The 25,223-nt window shown below is 34.9% G+C and overlaps 1 protein-coding gene across 4 annotated transcripts in view; it reads left to right on the plus strand.

The window, feature by feature from the left end:
- The window catches only part of LOC143229497 (E3 ubiquitin-protein ligase MARCHF8-like), a 44,748-nt gene extending 32,195 nt beyond the window's left edge, over positions 1-12,553 (plus strand). For all 4 annotated transcript variants that reach the window (XM_076461900.1, XM_076461899.1, XM_076461901.1 and 1 more), the window contains exons 2-3: positions 10,373-10,669; positions 11,639-12,553. In XM_076461900.1, the coding sequence (XP_076318015.1) occupies positions 10,373-10,669; positions 11,639-12,214 (873 nt within the window). In that variant the 3' untranslated portion in view covers positions 12,215-12,553. The remainder of the gene's footprint in view (positions 1-10,372; positions 10,670-11,638) is intronic.
- The last annotated feature ends 12,670 nt before the right edge of the window (positions 12,554-25,223 follow it).

Here is a 25,223-nt window from a genome sequence, read left to right on the forward strand (position 1 = left end):
TTCACCTCTTTCCTTTCAAACTGACTGTCTTTTTGACTATAATTGTCTCTTTACACTGGTGGAACTGAAAATGGCCATTTATCGGTCTGGCAGTACTTCGGTCGGACCTGATGTACACTACGAGATGCTGCGCCATCTATCTCCTGCTTCTCTTGCTATTATTCTGATTGTTTTTAACTGGATCTGGCAGGAGAATGATGCCTTGTGTCGGGTTATTTTCCTACCTTTCCTTAAGCCTACGAAGGATCTCAATATTTTATCAAACTACCGTCCAAATGCTCTGTAAGATCTTAAAGAATGGTTAATGCTCGTCTTGTTGGGTTACCCAAATCAAACAACCTCTTCACCCACTCAATGTGGGTTCCAGTGACTGCTCCACTATAGACTGCCTTATTCGACGTAACGTCAATAAGGGGAGCCTTTCTCAAATAACATCTTGTCTGTTTTTTTTTTTTTACCTTTTTTGAAGGCTCATAGTGCATAAAAGTATAGCATTCTGCAAGACTCCACTCATGGGTTACATGGCCCACTTTTATTAAACATTTTTTAATAGGTTGACGATTCCAAGTTTTTGTGTGGGCTCGACACTTTCCAATTCTTTCTTGTAGGAACGTGGAATCCCTCAGAACTGCATCTTCAGTCGTTTACTGAAGTGGATCACAGCAAACACCCACCCTCTCTCTCTCTCTCGTTAAAACTTTTTGCATGCACTTTTGTCACCAATAGGGTATTCACCCAAATCGTGAGCTTTCTTAGTGAAATTGTGCTTCCTATGGTCCTTTTAGATTATGCAAAGTTCTTGGGGCTTCTGTTTCGCTGCAAGTTGACTTTTATTCCATACATTAAGTAGCTACGTGTCAAGTGTGAAAGGGCATTGAACATCCTCTGTGTCCTCTCTTCCACCTCTTGGGTAGTGAGTCGATGTTCTGTGGTAAATATCTATGATGCCATCATTTGATCAAAACCGAATTGTGGGTCTCTGGTACGTGGCTCTGCCAAGAACTTGATCTTGAAGGTTTGGACCCCGTTCAATATCTTAGGCTTCAGCTTTGCGTGGGGGCTTTCGACACATCTCCAGTCAAGAGTTTCTACACTGTCTGATCTTTTGCACCTCTGTCATTTACAACTGTTTTTACTGTATACTTCAAAACTTCAATCCTTAAAACAGCATCCCACCTGGAGTTGTGGTTTCCTTCCAATGCAGGCTATGCTTTATCAGAATAAATGGCCTATCATTATTTCTTTTAGCCTTCTTATCCAGGTGGAGCTGGCTGAATTGGTCCTGTCCTTTGACATTGCTGTCTCAATTGGTGAACCCATCTCGCAATAGATTTTTACCATCCACAAGTGACTTTTCTTAGTCATTTAAGGAAAGCAGATACTCCCTATTGGAAGTACCATTTTCTATTTGCTGAATCTTTGAAATCTTTCAAACCATCCTTCCATTCCCATTTATACCGATGGTTCGAAATTAGGTGACTTTGTGGGCTCTGCCGTGGTCTATTGTGGTTCGATGGTCTTTTTTAGTATCCTCTAAAACTTGTGTTTATTGTCGAATTGAATGGCATTTCTCTTACCCTGGATCATGTAAAAGTTAAGCAGTATTCGAATTGTACTATTTTATACCGACTTGCTTAGCTCTCTACTGGTTCTGGAATCACTTAACGTTAGTATTCACCATGTTCTCACTGATATTCAAAACCGACTGGCCCATTTATCTGTATCATTCATTTTTATTCACTTCTAAACACCGGGCCACATCAGTATTCGCGGGAAAGAGCTCGTTGACATTGCAGCTCAGTTCGTCTACTTTGCTGTCATGGTTGTGCCTGTTCCATACATCGACTCTGGTCCTGTATTATAGGCTTGGCTCCGCGCCAGTTGGCGGTCAACTTGGACTGAGTAAAGTGATAAAAACTTTTTTTCAGACCAAACCTTCTGGAAAAATGTTTTAACTTTACTTACCTTTTGGGCCTTCTTGCTTCCGTAAGGATCAGAAGAAGGAAGTTGTCTTGCCTAGGGTACGTATTGGTCGTTTTTTTTTAACTCATCGTTTTCTATTATCTGAGACTGATGCATTATTTGTGTAGTCTGTGTGACTATAGTCGACATTTTATTGTCGTTCCATCGTGGCAACCGTTAGAGATGGCACCATTTATAGACATGTTTTACTGTAGGTTCACCCTTGCCGGTTGTACAGTGTCGTTGGCGATAGTGACACTGTTAAATTCACTTGTGTTTATAAATTTTTAAAGGTCATTGCCTTTTTTATTCTATTTAAGTTTCTAATTCAAACATTGGACTTTGTTTGATTTTAACATGATTCCTTTTCACATTTTAATAATCTTGCTTTTATTTTTTTACCATTTGTTTAGCGCAATAAACGCCAATCAACTTTCTTAGAGAGAGCATGACAAAATATATAAATTTTTTGAAAAGTTTCTTGAATTGTTGTGAAGTATGTCGAAATAAGAGTAGGATATGAATACCCGGTGAAACAGTGAGTTATTGAGCGATTCGGTTCAGTATTAGACAATGAGAGCTATTTCCTTTGTTTATTTACTGGGTGTTATAGTGATTAGCAGAAAATTTATAAAAGTAATTTTATAAATAATTAAAACAAGCATTTCATTAGTCCCAGCAGGCTTTATTTAAACAATCATTATCATTAAATCTCCTAGACGGAAGGTTGTTTTTGTTCAATGTTTTCCCGACTAATGATAAAAAACGTCACAATATCATTGGGAGATATTTAAAACAAGAACCAACAATAGATGTTACTGTCATGGATCTTTTTAAGCACGAACCTGGGTTAGGATTGGTTGTCATTGTTTGAAGACTATCTTCCATCTTACCGTATGCATGATCTGTAAATTCGTGTCACATTACATTATTCGTGGCATGATTATAAAACGAAGATAACTCATTCTTTATGATTTAATAATTCTCATTAAGGTTCATTTTTTAATTGTACGTTACAATGTTTTTAAATCTTTCAAACGCTTTCGCTTATCAATCAAAAATAAAAGTTAGTGAGAACTTTAAGTCGTAATAAAATATACAAGTGTGTGTTGGGCTAAGTACTTTCTACAGTAGGTTTCCGCGAATTGGCAGTAAATTCGACTGTAAATCAACAGAACACGCTCTGTTTGTATTAAAATAATGTATTCAAAACAAGTGTTAGGTGTTATTTCGGACGAGTCTCCAATTAATGACGTTGCGATTTCAAATAGCCGGAAGTCGTAATTTAAATTTAAGTTATTGAATGTCGATACGTATCAAATGTGATATTTGCCAAAAAGACGCACACAACTTCCTTCACACATGGATTTTAATAAACAATAATGGTTTTATATACGAAAGTTTTACAAACTATTATATCCTCTATCTGGTTTGGAACCGAATACTTTATCGGCAGTTTACGAAGAGCGAATTATTTTCCAGTTGATATAGGTACAGTTTACTTAAGGGTAAGCTAGCTAACTCTATTCTTGGGCGGTTTCACGCCGTTTACGAGATGATTTTTTCTCTGGCGAAGATACCTAATGTCCTCGTGGAATTACTAACGATCGAAGTTAATTCGATGTAGTTACAGTTTGTAATGTTCAAAATATAATAAACGTTCCTTGTCCAATATCTGTAGTTTTCTTATTTAATAAACGTTAGTCATAGTTATAGCTTCCGAGGTTTATAGCATACTAACTGTAGCAAACCAACAATACATTAACTGTCTCTTAGCGTGTCAATTTACAAACGTTAAGGCGAGGTTCCAGGATTTTCAGCTGGCAACAATTAAAATGTTCTGTTGATTCTTGCTCTCGAAATTTCTACAAATTTAGTGAATTATTTATACTATGTTTACCAGTTGTATCTTATACTGTATAGTTTTCTAGTCAAAAATCCACTCGCGTCAATTCAGTTGCTTTAGAATTCTGTTGACAAGCCAAATTATTCTTTATTGCTTTCAATGTATAATTCCTTTTTTCTCTCTTCTACTACAATAGTATTGATGTATAATTCATTTACGCTGTCGTTGAGTTACCGCAGTTGTATCCTGAACTTCAACAATCGTCGTCTTTTCCGTATTTAGGCCTACTTCAAACAATCGTCTGCTTCTTTGTTAAAGTCCACTTAGGCATGTGCAGTTGCTTTAGAACACCTTTTGACGAGACAAATTATTTTCCTAAAATGTCAGAAAGCTGTTAATTTCGCGTTAGCATATCGCACGTCAGGCTATTCTCTCCTAGGACGGTTATTTTTACGTTTACTTTTTGCTTTCTTCTCATTATTTTTCTTCTTTCTTTCCATTTTTTTCTTTTATTCTTTTTTCCTCTCTCTTTTCTTTGTAGGATTTCTTCCTAGATTTTTAACAAACTTTCATAGTTTACTGTAATTTCACCTAAGATCCTATGCTCTTTCTATCAATTTGTCGAAATCCCCTGGCATGGTTGTATAGCGTAATTGTAATCTCCACTATTTGTGCTACTACTAAAAATGTGCGTATGTAGGCCTACATATTTCTCCTGTCGTTTATGTTTTTTTTCTATTGCCGTTTACCATTGTATAATCCTGGCCTGCTCGCCAGTCACCAATCAAGCTTACTTTTCAAGTAGTATGTATTACGTATATGGGTGTGTTAGGCTAAGGACTCTTCTACAGTAGGTGTCTGACTTTTTGAAAATAAATTAAAAAGTAACGAACAGCACACGCTTCACTTGTTTCCACAATTATATTTGAACTAGCCAAAGGGATGTACAACATGTAATATGCCTATGGTCTTTATAATACAAACATTATTTATATAGTTATCTTGTTAAAAGTCCACTTGACAAGATTAACTACCTTTCTCTGTTTCTACCGCAGTATTACTCCTTATGTAATTCAATTGCAATTATAGCACGTGTTAACAGTCATTCTACTCTTCCAGTAACCGCCTGTTCCCTTTATCAAAGTACACTCAGCATGGCTAAATTACTTTGGAACTCGATTTGACAATTTAAACTGTACTTCTGATCTCTTTCAAAATGTTAGTTTTACTCTAACATATTAATTGTTTAGCCTTGATTCCCACGACAGTTAACTTTACGTTTAACTTTTGGCCAAATTTCAACTTTCCATGACTTTACTTCCTCTTCTGCTCTGTTTCATTTTCTGTTCTAGCTAGTCTTGCGCTATTCCTATACTTACTACTTAATCGTCTACTCACCTTCTATAAATCTTTATATCCTCGACATCAATAAATTTCATCTGACGTTCGATAGCCTTAACATCAATGATTTATAAACATAACCTACGATTCTTAAAGTTACATAACTAAGCTTGTCATGAAGTTAATTTTATTAATTTTCTTATGAAAAACTAAATCGCGAGATATTTACACACAAAATTTAATACCTGTACAAAACGGTCTTATTTGATGTGGGAAATGAGAAGGGCAAGTTATTCTGGTGACACGAATTCAATGAACGAGAATACTAAAAGCACTAGTTAAGTGTAAATATCGTCTTTGGAGTCCTTTTATCGCCGTCGCTATAGTCATTAAGTCAAACCGTGTTCTAAATTCATTATAACAAATACTGTTATAATGTGATTTAGTCGACGTATTTATATTACGAGTTACAGTACGTGTTAAAAAATAGTCGAAGTACGAGAATTCTTATTATAAAATAAACCAAACAATATGAATAGGCATTACAAAAATTGTATCGATTTCTTCATAACGTTCGTACAGATAGTGATACAATTTCATCAATATAAAAATTCAAGGTAAAAAGTTAACAGTCGAGAGTTCAGTTTTTCTTACCGAATCGGAAAGCTTGCATGTACAGTTCAGTCTAAACGTGAAATTGTCAATGGCGTATTTAATGTGTGAAAAGTTCATAATGACTTTCATAACAGAAATAAAAGAATAACTTGTAGCAAAAACGAGTAACGATATCAAAGAGTCCAACAGCGTTTGATGCTCAGAATTTTGTAATGTCAGTCGCAAAAGAAATGTATCTTGTTCATATATTTTTACATTCTGTTTTTGTACATGCACGTGCGTATGAGTGTGTATATATTACATTAGGTTTTGAAATGTTTGTTGAAAAGTAATAAGAATATTATTCTTTTTTTAACCTGCTAAGTGTTGTAGACGAGATAACTCGTCCAAGCCTATCGGTAACATTCGGAGTTGCCGTAGCAGCTGAAATACTTGGCAGTCAACAGGTTAAAAATTGTACCAAAAACATATATTACGAAAGGTGGTTAATTTTCATCCCTAACAAAGTGACTGTAGCAGTTAAATATTTCGCTATGAAAAACATAAAGTACAGTACAATGCTTGTGTGGCTTTCATGAATTTTTTTGCCTCAAGCTGCCTTCAAGCGGTATAGAAGCAGAAGACGTTGCATATTCACTTTCTCCTCTTTTAATGTGGCCTGGCATGGCCAAGCGCGTAAGGCGTTCGACTCGTAATCCGAGGGTCGCGGGTTCGCGCCCGCGTCGCGCCTAACATGCTCGCCCTCCCAGCCGTGGGGGCGTTATAATGTGACGGTCAATCCCACTATTCGTTGGTAAAAGAGTAACCCAAGAGTTGGCGGTGGGTGGTGATGATTAGCTGCCTTCCCTCTAGTTTTACACTGCTAAATTAAGGACGGCTAGCGCAGATAGCCCTCTTGTAACTTTGCGCGAAATTCCGAAAATAAACAAACAAACCTCTTTTTAATGTAGTAATTTATGTTCGTATTGCTTTATCCCTTTTTGATGTAAACTGATATTGAATGGCAAATTGCCACAATCTCTTAATTTTGTCTGATTCATATTGTGAAACTGAATGTGGGGTGTTTTTATTTACTTTTAAACGGTACAGAGTGTAAATCTAACATGAATGATTGGCATCAACCACGGATAGTTGTTGATATACGAACTTTAGCGTCCACAATTCTTGGTTCTCGCATTAAGTATACGACTATAACACTACGATAATCTGAAGATGACGTATGTGCAAACTTTTTTTCTATTGACGGTAGTAGAATAGGGAAGGAAGTCTATTTCTGAAGTCAAAGCTCGTATTCGTTTGTTTTTCTAATATTCTGCGTTAGCCTACATCGTTTTAAATTGAAAGGTTATAGGTAAAGCAGCTAGTCAACAGTACCTATTGCCATCTCTTGGGCAGTTTTTGTATGATGTTGAAGATAGGATTTGACCGTCACCTTTACAGTGCATCTACAGCTCCGCTCTTCGGAACACAATGAATAATAGATCAGTCTGGTATGATGACTACTGGTCTACTCTCTGCCCCATTATATTAGTATGTAGTGCATGTATTTCTAAGCTTGAGGGGAAAAAATGTTTTGAGACTTGCCTAAATAATCACTATATTTTAGTATAAATTACTTTTGTTTTACGAATTTACTTCAATGAATGTAACACCTACTCCTAACTATAGGAGTAAAAGAATTCTACAATGGAATTTATTAGTCAAGCATTTGTTACGTTTTTTAAAATACAAAAGTTTGTATGCTACGTGATGGCGTTTTATGTGGACACTAACCAGTTTGTGATCTATTATAATATAGAGGTATAAATATCTTTTGAAAGAGCAAATTTCTAAGGTACGTTACAAGAGGTAGTTAGATATTGATCGTAGCCTAATAGGATATCTAGTGATATGAAAACAAAAAGATTGAAGTTAACATATCCGTATTGAAATTTACTAATGAGTTTACTAATTTACGGCATCCGTTCTATAGGCGATGTAACGTTGTACTGAGTTTTATACTTCCCAGCATCAGAAGATTCCTGACGTGAAGTCAAACAACTGTAGTAAAGTAATTGGTAGTCTGTCCAGCAGTTATTTGTATTTTATCACTAGAATGTTACTTGTATACATAAGAGACGTAACACCCCATCCACGACATACGCTGTACACAACACAATCGCATTTAACTGCCGGAAGCTGACTGTACCCCCCATACGTCGAATCAGAAGTGAAATAGCTCGCATCAAGTTTTCCTTGAGTATGTGATTTTTAATCTGACCAGATATGCAGTAAGATAGAAATATATTGCTAAATATCTCGTTTATAACAAAGCACCCAAAGGAAAGAGGATATAATGTAGTAACAGTAACCTCTAAGAAATAAGGATCATTTTCCAATTAGAAGTTTCTTTTGATTAAGGGAGCTTTTACTTATTGGCGTGTATTGTCAGAAACAAGTTTACTTCAATTCCCTGTTTATGTTGTTAAACTAATTAGCCCACAGAAGATAAATACAAGTAGATGGTATTCCTATTAAAAGCAGCTTTGATATACATGATCATTATCAGCCTTATGTGGTTTTTTTATGCTAAATTATTAAATTTCGTATATTTGTATTCTATGAGCTAGTGTTAAATTTTCATCTCGCACGGTTAGGAACGTTGTTAGTATAGTATATCCCAGAATTATGAAGGGAATTCATTCGAAAAGTTCCTTATTCACTTGAACCAAAAAGTCTGAAACTGCCCAAACGCAGTTTACTGATTATTGCATACGAAAAACTGATCTACAAGGGGTTGATATTGTTTGGAATTGATTTTGAATGAAACGTTTAATTGGACACATTTAGCAACGTGGTTTTTAGTTTTTGCTGTTTAAGATTTGTAATGTTATCCCCCAATGTACTGTGGAAACGCTTAATGGTTGGTGTCTATTTAAATACATTTTACGGAGAAAGATGGTTTGAAAACGACCTTTGGCTAACGTCTGGGTAATTTTTTTTTTTTTTTTGTTAATTTAACTCTTACTTAACCTATAGCCCAGCTTTAAACATTTGTAGATTTTACTGTGTTAATTTGTTGGCTTATAAAATTGTTCGATTTTTCAGTGACAGCGCTTAGTGATTTTCCATATTATCTTAAAATGTGGCCCCCCGCTAATACAGTGGTAAGTCTCCGGATTTACAACGCTAAAATCAGGGGTTCGATTCCCCTCGGTGGGCTGAGCAGATAGCCCTTTGTGGCTTTGCTATACGACACAACACACACACACACACACACACACACACACACACACACACACACACACACACACACACTCTTAAAATGTGATATATGGAGATTTTGTTACGAAAATACTAATATTTCAGATGCTTTGTACTAATAAATAAAAATTTCAATAGCTGTAACGCTCTTCGATTTTGAGGTATTCAAATGTAAAAGAAGCATTAGTTTTTAGTGAACAGGAAAATGTATAATAAACAGCGCATGTGAAGTTTTATGGGTGAAGTGTACGATAAGTCCGAAAATGATTTTAACTTTTATGAAAATTTATTCTTGGATTTATAAGTCATCAGAGCATACACTGGCCGAATTCGACGTACTGACCAATTGATCTTCAAGGAAGCTAATAGTATTCAGATACCTTTTTTGTAAACAGAAGTTTAAGCCTTCTATTTCGGAAACGCACGCGAATAGTTTTAAGATCGTTGTTGAACTTGTGTTTTGGAATTTCGCACAAAGCTACTCGAGGGCTATCTGTGCTAGCCGTCCCTAATTTAGCAGTGTAAGACTAGAGGGAAGGCAGCTAGTCATCACCACCCACCGCCAACTCTTGGGCTACTCTTTTACCAACGAATAGTGGGATTGACCGTAACATTATACGCCCCCACGGCTGGGAGGGCGAGCATGTTTAGCGCGACGCGGGCGCGAACCCGCGACCCTCGGATTACGAGTCACACGCCTTACGCGCTTGGCCATGCCGGGCCTTCGTTGTTGAACACGTTCTATGAACAATGTTTCAAGCAAAGAATAAAGATATAATTTGAGGATTTGTAACGCTAAAGATCGGATTTTGAAACCCATGTTGAGAAGAGTACAGACAGCCCACTATGTGGCTTTGTGATGAACTATAAAATATATTTGGAAGGGTTTTGAAACCAGGACAGTGTTCTAGTCTTGTTCGTTTAAACAAACACAAGGTGATTGGCTAGAGTTCAATTTAGATATTCGTTGTAACGCAATGTACCTCTTCAGATATTTTGTTATTGAATATCAAATACTTGTTTATTTGGCAAGGATAAGAATCTGGTTTACCATATTCTGTATTTAGATTTAGGAAGGAATATATTTCTGTGATTTAAGTAATTTATATATGCACAATTTTTAATATTTCATACTGATATTTTATTTTAATTCACGGTGGCTCAGGAATAAGTCTGTGGGCTTCTAACGTAAATAAAACAAAGGGGGCACTCTATACCAGTAGTGTGCACTGTATGTAGATTTGTTTTAATAACAAACAAAAGACATTTAATTTGATCATACTTCTATTTTTACCTCATCTACGTAACAGGGTGAGATACCTTTTTCCATTTTAAGCTGATCAGCTTTATTTTACATTTATCTAGGATACCACAATACCTACTTCTTTCCCTTGTTCACCAATGGATCGACGTCACTCTTCTCAGCCATCCACAGTGTCTGGGTCGGCAACTATGGGTGGACTGGACAGGGACATCTGTAGAATCTGTCACTGCGAAGGAGACTCGGATATGCCGCTTATTTCTCCTTGCTTCTGTGCGGGAAGTCTACGCTATGTTCACCAAGGCTGTATCCAGCAGTGGATCAAAAGCTCCGATACTCGGTGCTGTGAGCTGTGCAAGTTTGATTTCATAATGCACACCAAAATTAAACCCTTTAGGAATGTAAGTAGTAATGAACTTGTATGTATTTGAGCCTGTAGCTTTAAAGTGATTACACGCTAAAATTTATATATCCTAGCCGATTACCCGTTAAGCCAGTCCATTAAATCCTCGCGTGACGTATTCGCGATGTCATATCTGCACCCTTAGAATGGAGAAAGTTTTCTGTGACGAGAAACGAAGGCGAAACGGGAAAATCGTGACTTCTATTGCAAATCTACATTTATACAGGATACAAATTTCGAGAAGTTGGGGGTTGCGCATCGCGCAACTTGTTTCAGTATCGTATAAGCAAGAGTTTCATTGTAATATGATTCCTCGTATCTGTAATGAAAGCTGTTTAGATACCAGTCTAGAATTACTGTTCTCCCACGATTTTTCATTGTAGTAGCATCTGTGCGTAATTAATAAAAATAAAACAAACCTAGATCATGTGTTTATTTATTTGCAAGTTTTAATGGAGAAATTACAAAGAATACGCCTGAATTATTTTTCGGAAAGTAAAAAAACAATAAGCTTTAAAACAAATTTCAAATTGTGATGTAAATAAATAACTTAAATTTTAACAGGAAAGCTTCAAGACATAACAGTTTCCATAGTTCTTTTGTTTTAGAAACAATCCACCGATGAGTCGACGGTAAGTTTAATGGCTTATAACGCTAAAATCTGGGGCCAATTCTCTACAGTAGACAGCACAGAGAGGCCATTGTGTAGCTTCGCGCTTAAACAAACAATCAATACAACTTGAGATCTTTTAAAAGCTTAAATGGAAGGATTTTAATAAATATTTTACCTTCCATTGTAAGGCCCGTGACAAAATGTCAAATGTTTCATTTATAATTTTTGCATACTTATGTACAATGTTCTTTACTAATTATGTGCTCAGCTTTAAATAATTCAATATAATGCTTTTCCTTTTATCGAAATCTTTTTGTGATATTAATATTCTATTTGAAACACTTTGTTTGCTAGTGGGAGAAGCTGGAGATGTCGCCAGTAGAACAACGGAAGGTCCTGTGTTCTATAACGTTTCACGTAGTTGCCATTACGTGTGTAGTGTGGTCCTTGTATGTTCTAATCGACCGTACAGCAGAAGAAATGAGATCTGGAATATTAGAGTGGCCATTTTGGACAAAACTTATCGTTGTTGCGATTGGTTTCACGGGAGGGTTAGTTTTTATGTATGTTCAGTGCAAAATGTATGCCCAATTATTCAAACGTTGGAGAAGCTTTAATCGAATTATTTGTGTTCAAAACGCTCCAGAGAAGGCGGCAATTGCTGCAGGACTATCTCCTGTGAATAAAGGATTTACGACCTCGGGAGAGAAAAGTGTGTCCCCAGTAGAAGAATTTCATAGCTGTGATTGTGGCAGTATAAACTCCGTTGAGAGTAATGGTTTTGTTGAACCACAACCAAATGGCGCGACTGCTCCCGGAAATGACGTTTCCTTATCGGGAAATGATTTGCTTCCACTGACAATTGTTAAAGAAACTCCCTTGAATACGGATTGTAATCAAGAATCAAATAGTTCTTTATCGGTTAGTTAAACAGCTTAAATTTCAAAAAATGCACCACCTTTGCTCTCAACTTTTTAATGAGTTATGCTGTTTAAATAAAAAAAATCATTTAAAATCACTGAACAATACTCTTAAGAACATTTTTGTACCTCAACTAGAGATATATTGGACGATGAGTTGTAATGTGCATTGATGATAAATGTGTAAATGAAGAAAAAAACAATTCATTTAAAAATGAATTTGAATAATGTACCGTCTTGGTCAAGAATTGTTCCTTGTAGCTTCATTCTAATATTTCACCACTGTGTGTGTAAATAGTGAAAAATGTAAATATGAAAGGGCTATATAAACTAGAATCTGCATTATAAAGTGATGCCGTTATTTAAAACATTCAACATCTGTTGTAAATAAATCGTTATTTAGTGTAGTGGGTATGTTACTCGTACTTGCATAAAAAAAGGGTCTGTTGGGTGAATAAAAAAAAAAAAAAATTGGGGAAGCTATTTGTAACTTTAGTTGGATTTATTTTAAGGCACTATTCTCATTGAAGTCTTTTTTGTTGTTTTCTTCTTAATTCGGTGCGGTTCTATTACTTTGGGGAACAGTTCGAATGGCAAACGAATCGAACCGAATTGAATTCACCAGAAGAGGTAGTCTCAGTCCATTTGGTAAAATGACTTTGTTTCGCTTTAAAAGATTTAATACAAACTTTGGACGGTTTCTGGGAGCGCTGATAGAAAAAGGAATTAAACAACGAAAACTCGCTTAACATAAGACAAATGTGAACAACTGGCACATTCAGCAAAAGCAGTCGAACTGGACTGAAACGTGCGAAATGAACCAACCTAGTTACTGTCTGATTAACGTATTCTGCACGGGCCTTCCTGTTAGTGAGCCACCATTTTCTACATAAAGAATACTCGCGTTCTGAGCTACAAGCGTCGGTCGATAGAATAGGCAGTTGAAAAATTCTTAATTTCATAAAACCACGCACGCACGCACGCACTTCATTTCAAAATTTGAATTTACAAATTTGCTTTACCCTAAAGAGTTATTACCAGTTGTTGAAATATTTCGGAAGTGAATGCTTTCCCACTGAGTGTGTGTATAAACTTTGCTAAGTGGCATTTAAGTTTTAAGACATCGTGTATTTCAAATCAACTTTTAATTTTAAGGATATTAGAACTTTGGTTTACCACATTCACAACGTCTAGTATGACCATTTTGTAATACGTACGTGGCTTGGATTATTTGCACAATAGCTATCTTTATAACAGTTTCTGTCCTTGTGTCGATTCTTTTAATGTTTAGGTAAACATAATGCGAAATTCAATCGTGAATGAAAAGAGAAAATAATTTTATTTTTAGTAAACATTTTACACTTGATATAATTTCATAAAATAACGACAGGCCTAACTAAAATGACTTGCTTAAATTTCATTTTGTGCACGACACAAACTCAAATGTACAACATAAAAGTAACTTTCTAAATAAATTTGATTAACTCACTCACTGTCTGGTGTTTTACACAATCTTTTACACAATCACAAGCAATACAAAAGTTGGTTTTTAAAATCAACAACAGTATACGACTTAATGTTACGACTTCATGCAAACAACTAGGACTGATAATGGAAAATAATTGTTTATTGTTAGTTCTATTACGTTTGCTGTATGATAAGTTCATTTATTGTTTTATAGTGCTGATTTAATTGGCTGTTGACAATTAATGTTACTGATAGTATTAGTTATTTACGCAAACATGCTAAATAATGTTTCATGCTCACCATGAATTTCATTTTTTCACGCAGTGTATTAGTTTGTATGTATGTTTAACAATGAGTTTGCTACGAAACTTGGTTCCGAGTCATTATCGTTTGGTGTGTCACGCACGTTATCAAAGGAAACGTTGTAGTATAATAATACATAGTTGGAATGTAGTATGTAGTTAGTAGCTGCAATAATTATGGTGGAATCTTGTGATATTTTGAGCATGTACATTATTTTTGGGATCACCAAAAGTATTGTGTTTATTGCTTATGGCTGGGAGAAATTGCACAATTTTGTATACAGCAGGATTCTCTCTCCTGGGCCAAATGATCTTCAGCCCTTTAGTCTGTGTATAAATATCTTGTTCAGAACTATTAAAACAACCATCCAGAACCCTGTGTACTGGTCCACTTTGATTCCCTTTGTTTAATAAAGCTGTTACTGTTCACTCTGTTTTTACATTATCTTTCTTCAACTCGATCATGAATTCAGGTTTGCTTCATAACTTCTCTATTTGCATATTATTACATTTTTCTCATGGAAAAATTGGCGAAGCTTGGATTATGAAGCTCGAAGTTTGGAAGTGTAACCAGAAGACATGGTATTTAGTAAGTGTTCTCTATTTTTCTATACAAATGTATTTCTTTGTGTTCTTAATTATTGTGTGTTGTAAGTTCATAAGTCTTAGTACAAGAATAAATAACTTTCTGAAGAACTTTTAACCAAAAACAAGAGTTAACTCGTGTTTGACAGCTATCTGAGAATAATTGCATTTAAAAAGCACTCTACTGGATATGGGGCGTTTGCCAATGTTGCCAAGATGTATAACAATGAAATTTTTTTAAGCCAAAGATTCGGGTAGAAGGACAGCAGCCTGGTATATTTCGAAAAGTTTACTGGATTATGCGTCCCTGAATCAGTCTCTCCAGTTTAAGTGAAGATGATGACCAGTTGGTAATTCATGTGTTTTCTCATTATTGGAAGCATGTTGCCAATGCGGTAATGGGTTGTGAAGTATATGTTGTTATGCAGAGTCCATAAATCAGTGACCTTAGCAACTCGTCATCAAGGCAGGGATTTAATTTTAATTTGAATGTAGACAGCCTTAGGTACACCTAGTAACTTCTACTAACATATTTCGTCTTGACATATTGTTCATGACTGTGTGGAAAACTTTTATACCATCATCACAGGTCTTAGTGAGATGAAGCTGATTTTAGAAGGAAGCCTTGGAAAATTTCCCAAACACTTCAAGTGAGTTATTGCTTGAAGACTAGATTTTATGTTAGGTGATGCAATATCTGATGTTGAATTAAAAGTTTGACACTTGACTCAATCAAGAACCCTGAGTAAGAAACGAATATGCGAGTGGAATACAGTCATTACTCAGTTGCATGACGTTTCAGTCCAGTGGTAAATAAAGCTATTAAAGTTCGGTTCAATACTCCGAATGGAGGTTTTCATAAATAAATTAATTAGGTGCCCAAGCAAACTGATCCAATATCATCTTCATAAGATGATATATCAGAGTTACCTTTAGTCTGGTTGCTACAGATACTAATAACTGCACACAGGTTGCATGAGAGGAAGGTATCCATAGCAGTGTTTCACAGTAGTCAGATAATTCTCTATAGGTGAATGCATCATGGAAAGCTCATGTTTAATTGAGGGCTTCCCACCTGTAACTACCTTTACAATGCCTTGAATAAGTTGATCATTTTTCTAGTGAGTGAGCAAGGCATTCCAAGGTCTCTCATGATATGTCGCTGATACGTCTACGTAGACATTACTGTGAAAGTGAATGCTAAAGGATTTTCTTTCTGGTAGTATTGTCACTTCTGGGTAAATTACCTTTTTAAGTAGTAATTAAAACATGACTGTTGAAACTGTCAGTTCTATCAAACTACTCGGACGGTAAAGTAGTTTTAGAGAAGTTGCTGTTACTTTGGTAATCAACTAAATGTAAATAGAGGGAAATGTCTCGCTATGTTTAGGTAACGCAACTCACGGGGCGTATATTTAGCTGTTCAACTACCGAATAGAATGGTAATTTATACAATGAACAAACTAGAAGTAAGTGAACATCTGTACTGCTCTGGTTATCAGAATATAAGAGGCCGTAAATAGATGATTTAGATTCAGCACAATTACAGGAACTGTTAAATTGCCAGTTGAAAGTGTTTGTTTGTTAGACCAGGTGGCCATTTTAAATGTAACAATAGTAACCCTCCATCACAAAAATATGTGCAGTGCGCATTCCACTAAACGATTTTGTAAGTTCCCTTTGTATTTTCAGTACTAGCTGTATCCAGTAGATATTGCGATAGAATCATACAACTTGCAGAATTTTTTCTTTAACAGTAATTGTAAGAAAAATAGAAGGCACACTAATGATCTGTATTGATTTTATGCAGGTGAAAACATGGATCGCATGTTTTCATAATGGTAAATGAAAAGGTTTAACAGGTTCACTGTTATAATAGTGTGATCTCTTAAAGGCAATACACAATGCCTTTCTACTCTCATGAGCAGATAAATGTTTGGATGCATTAGAAATTTCTCATTGTTTCAGCTGGTCAATCAAGCAGGATGACAGTGTGTGTTCTATATGTACAGCGTTTTCGACGTCGCCTTCAGGAGCTATCTGAAAGACACTAAATTATGTATTTCCTGCTATGTGATATTACCTGAAGTTTACTGTATATTCCAGGATTAAGAAGTCAGTTATTTAAAGTTTGTAAGAATCGACAACACTTATCTAATCTTTAAACCAATAGATAATGTTAAAGATACGTTTGGGAGTAGTAAAGATAAAATATAATTGAGAGAAAACTGGCATTTACAAAATAATTGTGAATGTGGGAGTATTTATTAGTCAAACTAAGCGGAATTAGAACGGATTAAAAAAATATAAAGATAACGTAAGAAATATTAAAATAGAAAACTGCTATTGCAGAACATATAAAAACACGCCACGAAATTTTAAGGGGAAAATATTTATATCAATCTCGTAACATTACAGCTTTTAAACGTCTGAGAATCATTAGAAAGTATAAAATTTAAAATGGAAAAGTATTAATCAGAAATGGTTATCAAGTCAAACCACTGATACTTGGTGTGATGTAATATATTACTAAGAAAATATGTAAATATAAAAGGCAATGCAATATGGGGTAAAAGTATAAATTGTCTTGCAGATGGCTTCGAAACATTGGATATGTAGTATATTTTTAGTGGGTTAATATGAAAAGTTGGTTCTAATTATTTATTAATTCTTGGGCAATACACAAGTGTCGATTATTAATATTTAGTTTGTACATGTTTCACAAGATACCACCCAGTGTGTAATGTACAAACATTTTCATTGGTTAATAGGTCCGAGAGGCATGCTTTTATATCAACATTTGAAGTTTAGTTGCATGTTTCCATACTCTGCTGAAACCTTGAAAAGATAAGAAAGTATCAGACGAAACAGAGATTACCTCCACATTTACAATTTATAACCCTTACGTATAGCCATTAGATTCATGTATATATAGTAAGCATTGGTAGATGTAAACAATATCATTGTAGAGAATACTATCAAAATGTTCATAGAAATATCCTTAAAGGCTACGGACAGAATGATTGAATTGCATAGAATTCTTTAATTATAACCGTAGAAAGCGAAAAACCTTACACTGCAATGCAACTAAATATCAAATGTTGCATGTTTCCATACTCTGCTGAAACCTTGAACAGATAAGAAACATTTAAAATTGAAACCAGGGAAGTATTCACTCGTACGTATACACGAGTAATTCCTTGGTCACAATGTGAGGTATATTGAATCTCGACTGACTGTGATTGGTCACTTCAGTAATACTAGCTTCAACCTATAACTGAGTGAACCTCGGAGTTTCTTGCTTTCACATTGTTTTAACAATAATTTTACTCTAATTTCTCAAAGATTTCTGTACCATCACTGGCTTACACCAAAATTGGAACGTGTTCTAGGTGAACTCGAGACTGTGACCAACCATTTTGTCTGTAAAATGTTTCTGTAAAAGAAAGAGTAGGTCTGTTTTTTATAATTTTGAGAACAAGATTGTCTATTCCTGCTTAACTGGACATCAGCTATTATAGTAGTATTAACTTTCTGTATTTTCTTAGATTTCTTTAATGGTCTGTCCTGATCTCTTAAAGGTTAAGTATTTAGTTTATTCCAGTACCGTCTTTAGCTTCGAGGTTCGCGAATTGGTTTCTATTTCTTTAAGCAGTTGTAATTCTTCACGTGGTTATGAAATTTTGTTAATCTGATTTTCGTGTTAAGTTTTGCGACCTTGTACTTGGTCTTACTTCTGAAACAAGATAGTAAACTTATTCATTGTCTGCATGTGTTAAACAGTTTGGCTGACTTTAAATAACCACTATTTTATAATTACGTTTTGGAAATAATGCTGATAAGGACAATTCATTTTTAATGTCAGATAACGAATTTTCCATTGTTTTTATATTGTAAAAGCAGAATGGCTTAGAAATGGCAATACTCTTTTTACATAGTCGGATATTTTATATTTTATTCCTGCTAAAAATTATGTACCTACACGTTAATATCGGTATGGAATGAATCTCTGAATTTGGATCGTATACTTAGACTGGTCCTTCTATATATATTTTTAACATGTCCTCCTCTGTCATTAATAGCTAAGTATGTTGATAATTTTGCATTGCAGTGTAAGGTTTTTCGCTTTCTACTGTTATAATTAAAGAATTCTATGCAATTCAATCATTCTGTCCGTAGCCTTCAAGGATATTTCTATGAACATTTTGATAGTATTCTCTACAATGATATTGTTTACATCTACCAATGCTTACTATATATATACATGAATCTAATGGCTATACGTAAGGGTTATAAATTGTAAATGTGGAGGTAATCTCTGTTTCGTCTGATACTTTCTTTAAATTGCTAGAAGATAAATACGAACACAGCTTTCTATCTACTGCTACATTGAGTACTTTCACTAATGTAACTAATTCTGTTATAATGCTTTCTACCGTGAAAGCCAGCTGTTGCAGTTTGTTTTGAATTATTGTATTATAAACTAGTATTTTGGCTTCTCCGTGAATTTCAGTTTCTTCAATTGTAGTATGTATTAAGTAATCGGTAGTGTTCTCTAGTACATGACATAGTACATAAACTTTTGGTCATGCATTTCTATAGTGAGATATAACGAGTTTCTTCCAACATAAGGTGTATCATTTCTTTTGATTCTTATCTTTGACGTACCCTTTGGTTTAGTTTGCGTAAATCATCGGTAATTTCGGGTCCGAAAAAGAAGTTTGAGATACCTCCGTCTGCATTAATTAATCCGCGTTTATGTTGATTGTGATTCTAAATAGAATCGATATCTTTAATGTGGTTTAACTCGTTTAATAAAAATCACCTATTTCATCGTAGCATTTCCTAGTCAACATTTTACAACTTACTACTAGTTCTGTGTGTGTTATTGTTAATAATATCTACTCGTATTAGTAAACGTAGTTATTTAAATTTTAAACTAGTTTCTATATTGCGTGTTTTCTTGAATCTGGTAGATCTCCTAATCTGGTTAACCATCAAACGTATTGCAGAAACGGTATATCCTCGATAATCATCCATTTATCCCCCGACAAAATAAAATTTTCCTCTTCATCAAATACTATATTTCCTTTGTTTTACTGGAACTATCCCTATGTTTTATCCTGCTTCTCTGGTACTGCCATCATCCAAAGGATTCCATTACATCTGAAAACATACCATCAATATACATAGTATGCGATTTTTTTTTCTCCGTCACATCAAACATGCTCGTCCTTTCAGCCGTGGGGTCATTATAATGTTACGATCAATCCCACTATTCATTGGTAAAAGAGTAGCCCAAGAATTTGCTGTGAGTGGTGGTGACAAACTGCCTTCCATTTAGTCTTACACTGCTAAATTAGGGACGGCTAACGCAGATTGCCCTCGTGTTGCTTTGTGCGAAATTCTAAACGAACAAATGAACTAGTTTTTCTAATATTATGTTATCTTTTGTTACTCTAGGATTGATTATCTTAGCTACATTCTGTGAAAGCCTCTACCATATTGTTAAAGGCTTGAAATACTTCAGCCATTATTTTGTCATAGGGGCATAATTTAGAACATGGATATATCTTCAAGGTGTATATGTAATGACCTGCGAGTCGAAATGTATGTGTGTCGTTCTTGTAAGTAGGGGCTGTTGAACTACGGCCGGACTGTCTAACTTTAAATTGTAATCGGGCATTATGGTGTCCATTGCAGAATACGATGTGCTTGTGCTAACCTAGTACATTACTAACGTACCATGTACATCTACTCTGCTTGATTAGTTGTGCTGTTTCTTACTATCCTTCCACTACAACTCGTAGTTGGTTTACTAGTTTGTTTGTTAGTACTTGGCTCACTTGGATGGGTGTCATCTAAAGTTACCACTTCAGTATCTAAAATTACGTTATTATTTTCTAGTAACATGTCTATTTCACATCTTCAATTTGCTCGAATGTTTTTTTTTCCTGTTGCTATTTGTGGTTCTTCTGTTAATTGTTCACACTTGTATGATGTTGATTCTTTCTCTTTCTGTAGGTGATTAACATATACTAATTGCTTGCTTTAACCCTAAGTTTCTTTTATTTCGAAATTTACTGGACTAGTTTGTTTTACAACTCTAAAAGACCCTTTCCAAAGTTTTGCCAACTTTTGAGTGTTTTCTTTTTTAAGTGTTTGTTTTTGAAGATACTCGAGGGCTATCTGCGTTAGCCGTCCCTAAATTATCTGATAAACTATAGTGTTCCCGCCAGTTTTCATCTAACTCTGGTAATACTACTGCTGCAGCAAATTCTGAAGCATTACTACTTGGAATAAACACTTTAATGGAATTAGGATAACTCAAAATTGGTTCCTCAAATAACGAATATCATTGTTTCTTAAATGCTTATTGTCGTTTGTCTGTCCACTGAATACTTATGGTTTTTGTTGTCAGTTCAGGTAAGGGTCACACCAGTATTGCAGAGTGTGATATAAATCTCCTGTAAAAATCATACAAAATGTAAGTGTGCACGAACATCTTTTTACTGTTTTTAGTAGTGTGTAATTCTTAAACACGTCTAATTGATTTGGGTCTGGTTTTACACCTCACTTACTACGTGGCCTAAACAGTCTGCATCCTTTACTAGGAAGAAGCATTTATTTGGTTTCAGCTTTAAGTTTTATCTTCTCAGTCTATCAAACACACATCTTAGTTTCTTTAAGTGTTCTTTAAAACTCGCAATGAAAAGTATAACATTATCTAAATAAAAAGAGCATCTATAGTTCCGTAAACCAGATAATACTGCTTCTATCAACCTCTGAAAGTTTTGATGGCATTAGGTAAAGCTAATGACATTATATTAAATTGATATTTACCTATGGTAATTAGTACGCATATAATTTTAGCTTTATCTTCTTATTCTCTATCTACCTGCCAATATCCACTTTGCGAGTTCTTAGGCAAAAGGTACCTACTTTGACCTCACCTGTCTAAAATATCTTGTATATTAGGTAATTCAGTTAATTTTCCTGAAGTCTATCTTAAACTACCATTGTTTTTTTGGAACTAGCGCAAGAACTACAATTATCATCTATCATGTTTTTAATTCTATACTGTACTTTTCTAGCACTCTATAGGGTTTATGTGCTATAGGTTTTGCTAGTGTTTAAAACTATCTTGTGTTTCACCTTGTTTGTACACTTATTTGGATCACTTTCTCCCATGCATCTATCTTATATTCCTCTAGGTAGTTCTATTCTTATTTGTTTCTTTTTCTGTGTCTTTTAAGATGGAATCCCAATCAGCCTAACTCTGGCTTGCACGTTTTTCTTTTTCTTGTATTTAATATTATGTTGACCTATTAGAAGTATTTCCTCTCTATTGCTAGCTTTACCTACTATCATAGTACTACTTCACTCTCGGTGACGTGCAAAACTTTGAGACTCTGTTTCTCTCTTGGACATTTCAGTAATGCAAGCAGCATTATAAAATTATGCTTTCTCTGTCTCTAATTACTCAATTAAACCTTTCTTATTTTGCCTAAAGTCCTCTTATATATTTAACAATAATTTGATTATTCCCAGGTATTTCAGTTACTTTAACAAGTTACAAGTTAGAACTCGTTACTAGTTAGAAGGTATTCCTTCTATCAAACTCTGTTGTTGGAATGTCTGCCTGAATAACGTGTAGTCATCTGAGAGGATTCAATAGCTATTTACCTATCTGAAATTTTCTTCCCCTCACGTTATTTCGTCTTACTGGAATATTTATTGCTTTATTTTCCATCTGTGTTGGCTCTGTTTAGAATTAAGCACAGAACTACATAATGAACTCTCTGTGCTCTGCTCACCACAAATATCGCAATGCTGTTTCCAGCGGTGCGAGTTCGCAGACATGCCACTCTGCCAATGGAGGGCTCTTTGTTCGCTATCGTAATTGTTGTAACAACTACTACTAGTATTGTCCCTTGGCTCGAGACTTTTCTTTGTAGTCCATTTTGTCAGTTTCTTCATGAATACTTAATCCTATTGCCACGCTGAAATTGTCGTGTATCACAACACTTAGTAGTATCAGTGATTTCGTGTTTTAACTTTTGTTCTTTAGCCTTACTACTTTGCTTAATGCTAATATTAGGTTGAGTCAGTGAGAAAGTACCATTTTTCTTTACTTTTGCACACAAGTCTAAACGTATGATCTCAAAACTCAAGATATCCGTTTGTATGCGCAATTTACCTCCTTGCAATGGATATTTCGGTGTCATAATCTCGCAAGAAATCCTGCAATAAAATATGCCATCTGTTTCTAACTCTAACTGTTTATAGATGTAGAGAGAATGTTCAAGTTGTAATTTCTCTACCTCTATTTCAACATTAAATTTGTTTTAACAGAATGCCCTTTTTATGGATGTTGAGACTTTTCGAAGCTTCCTTCCATGTATTATACAACAATGTTGGGTTTTTCTTCAAGTCTGCACTTAGCAAAGAAGACTGAGCACTTGTATCAACTAACAACTGATATTTTATACCTTCAGTTTTTACAGTAAATACTCGCATAACTTTTTGTTAACACTATTAATGCTCTTTTTTTTTTTCGTATCATCAAAACTTCACCTAATTTCGCTCTGAAATTCGGGCTTTAATTACTGTTTTTGACCCACTAGAAATACTAGTTTCTAGTATTTTTTCTTAAAAGTTCCCAGAAATTTGGGCTTGCTTTCGGCTGGAGTCTGCAGTACCAACCTATGTTACCTTTTAATCCACAACTTAAAAATTCCATTTCTCATTCTTTTTCTTAAAACAGTTTTTTTGTTATGTCCTAGCTTACTACAGTTGAAGTATTGTGTTCTCTGGCTTATTGTGATTCATACTGTTAGTTACAGAGTTTACAGTAGAATGATAGGGTCTGTATATATACTCCTTGTATAATTCTTCGCGAGTAACCACTTCAGTTAAATCTAGCAGTCGCCAGCGTATTTGCTTCGTTTCCTTTTTTCTTGTTGCATTACTAATCTTATCTTGTTCGTAGTCTGACTTTAAAGTCTTGTATTGTTAATTCGCTAGGGTGTTTTATATGCCCTGTTACCTAGTTCTTGTCATTAGTGCCCGAAAACCTTAACTGATTTTCCCTCCTGCTGGGTTGGACTGCGAATTTATGCTACTATCGTACTTTGTGTGTTTCACATTTTTATTTTTCGACCAGAGTATGTGCTAGATAGTGAAAATCAACAGTTTCTCTAAGATCGTTATATGCTCGGATATCTCGTTTTCATTCACCTGCTGTCCTTAGTCTTATCAGCCATCTGTTCATCCTGATATCCTAGCAGCTTCACTAACTCCATCGATAAAACGTGATTCCTAGATCAAATTTTCCATACAAAAGCAGTATAGCCTTCGTTAAATCTGTAGACCCGTGTGACCCTACAATAGTCTCAAACTTGCACCTACCCCTCTATCAGTTCTAGTTCATGCACCCTCTTCCATTTTGTTTTTCAGCAGCAGCAGCCACATTTACTTTAATATTTATTTGTACTTGTGCTAACTTAGACTAGCATATTCGTATGTGTTTCTTTATTCTTTAGGACCTGTATTTGATTAATCCAAAATCTTGATCTACTGTGCCAATTTATCACAGACTCTTATCTCTGTGTGTCAAAACCATGACTTGTTATACTTAATTAATATGGTATTGGCATCGTTCTAGGTGGAACCAAACCTGACATTTTTCTTGGTCTCTGATTAGTTATTAACGTTATTCGAAAATGAACCAATTCATAACTACGGCTCCTGAGTTCCAGTTGATTACTTCTCATGTGCCGATAAGGTGCCACATCAGAATTGAAGTATCCTCTCACCTCGTTCTTCTTTGCAACTTTTTGTGCATACCACTGATGTCCCTAGAACCATACTCCTTGGCCTTCACTCTGTATGTTTCCTTCCATACACCTCCACTCTATAGGGTTTAACTTTAGCGTTTGTCTTTCATTATCGCCTTAACTTTGAACTTATCCCTGAACGTGTTGTGATATATCCATTAATATTCTGTCAGTACACCACAGTCTATAAAATTATCACCAACCTGTAGATTTGATGCTTTCTTCTCCCTGCTGGTAAAACGATTTTTTTTATCTAAGGATACAGGCTTGGAATGTATTTTCCAATTAAGTAAGTGTCTTCTTGCCCTAAGTTTCTTCATAGTCGTATTCAGCAACCCATTTATTTTTAGGTGCATCAGTATCTAAACATTCTTTCATTATTTTGTTTTGTTGACAAATACGTAGTGTAGTTTTCAATGGCATCTACTTTTCCGTAATTAATGTCAACCAAATTGTATAATAAGTATTTGCTAATAAGTAAGTGTATTAATACTGTAGAAAATTATGAATAAATAATAAATGGACATGACTGGTTTGTGCTGTTCATCACATAAAGCACAAAATTTTTATCCTCAGCTACTAAAAATGTACAATTATATCTCAGTAATTTGACGATTCTGATTCTAAAAATAATGTTGAAAATTATTGATCACCTCTAGCTTTGAAGTTATTTTAGATTTATTCAAAATTTTCCTATTATGTCATGAAAGTAACTTTATTCATCGAAAATTGCATTTTAGGATGTTCAAAAACAATGCACAATAGCAATTTTACAATTATTGCTTTAAATTTATATATGGTTATATACTGAAAATACATTTAGACT

This window comes from Tachypleus tridentatus, chromosome 10, assembly GCF_004210375.1.
Source record: "Tachypleus tridentatus isolate NWPU-2018 chromosome 10, ASM421037v1, whole genome shotgun sequence".
In the NCBI taxonomy this organism is placed as follows: domain Eukaryota; kingdom Metazoa; phylum Arthropoda; class Merostomata; order Xiphosura; family Limulidae; genus Tachypleus; species Tachypleus tridentatus.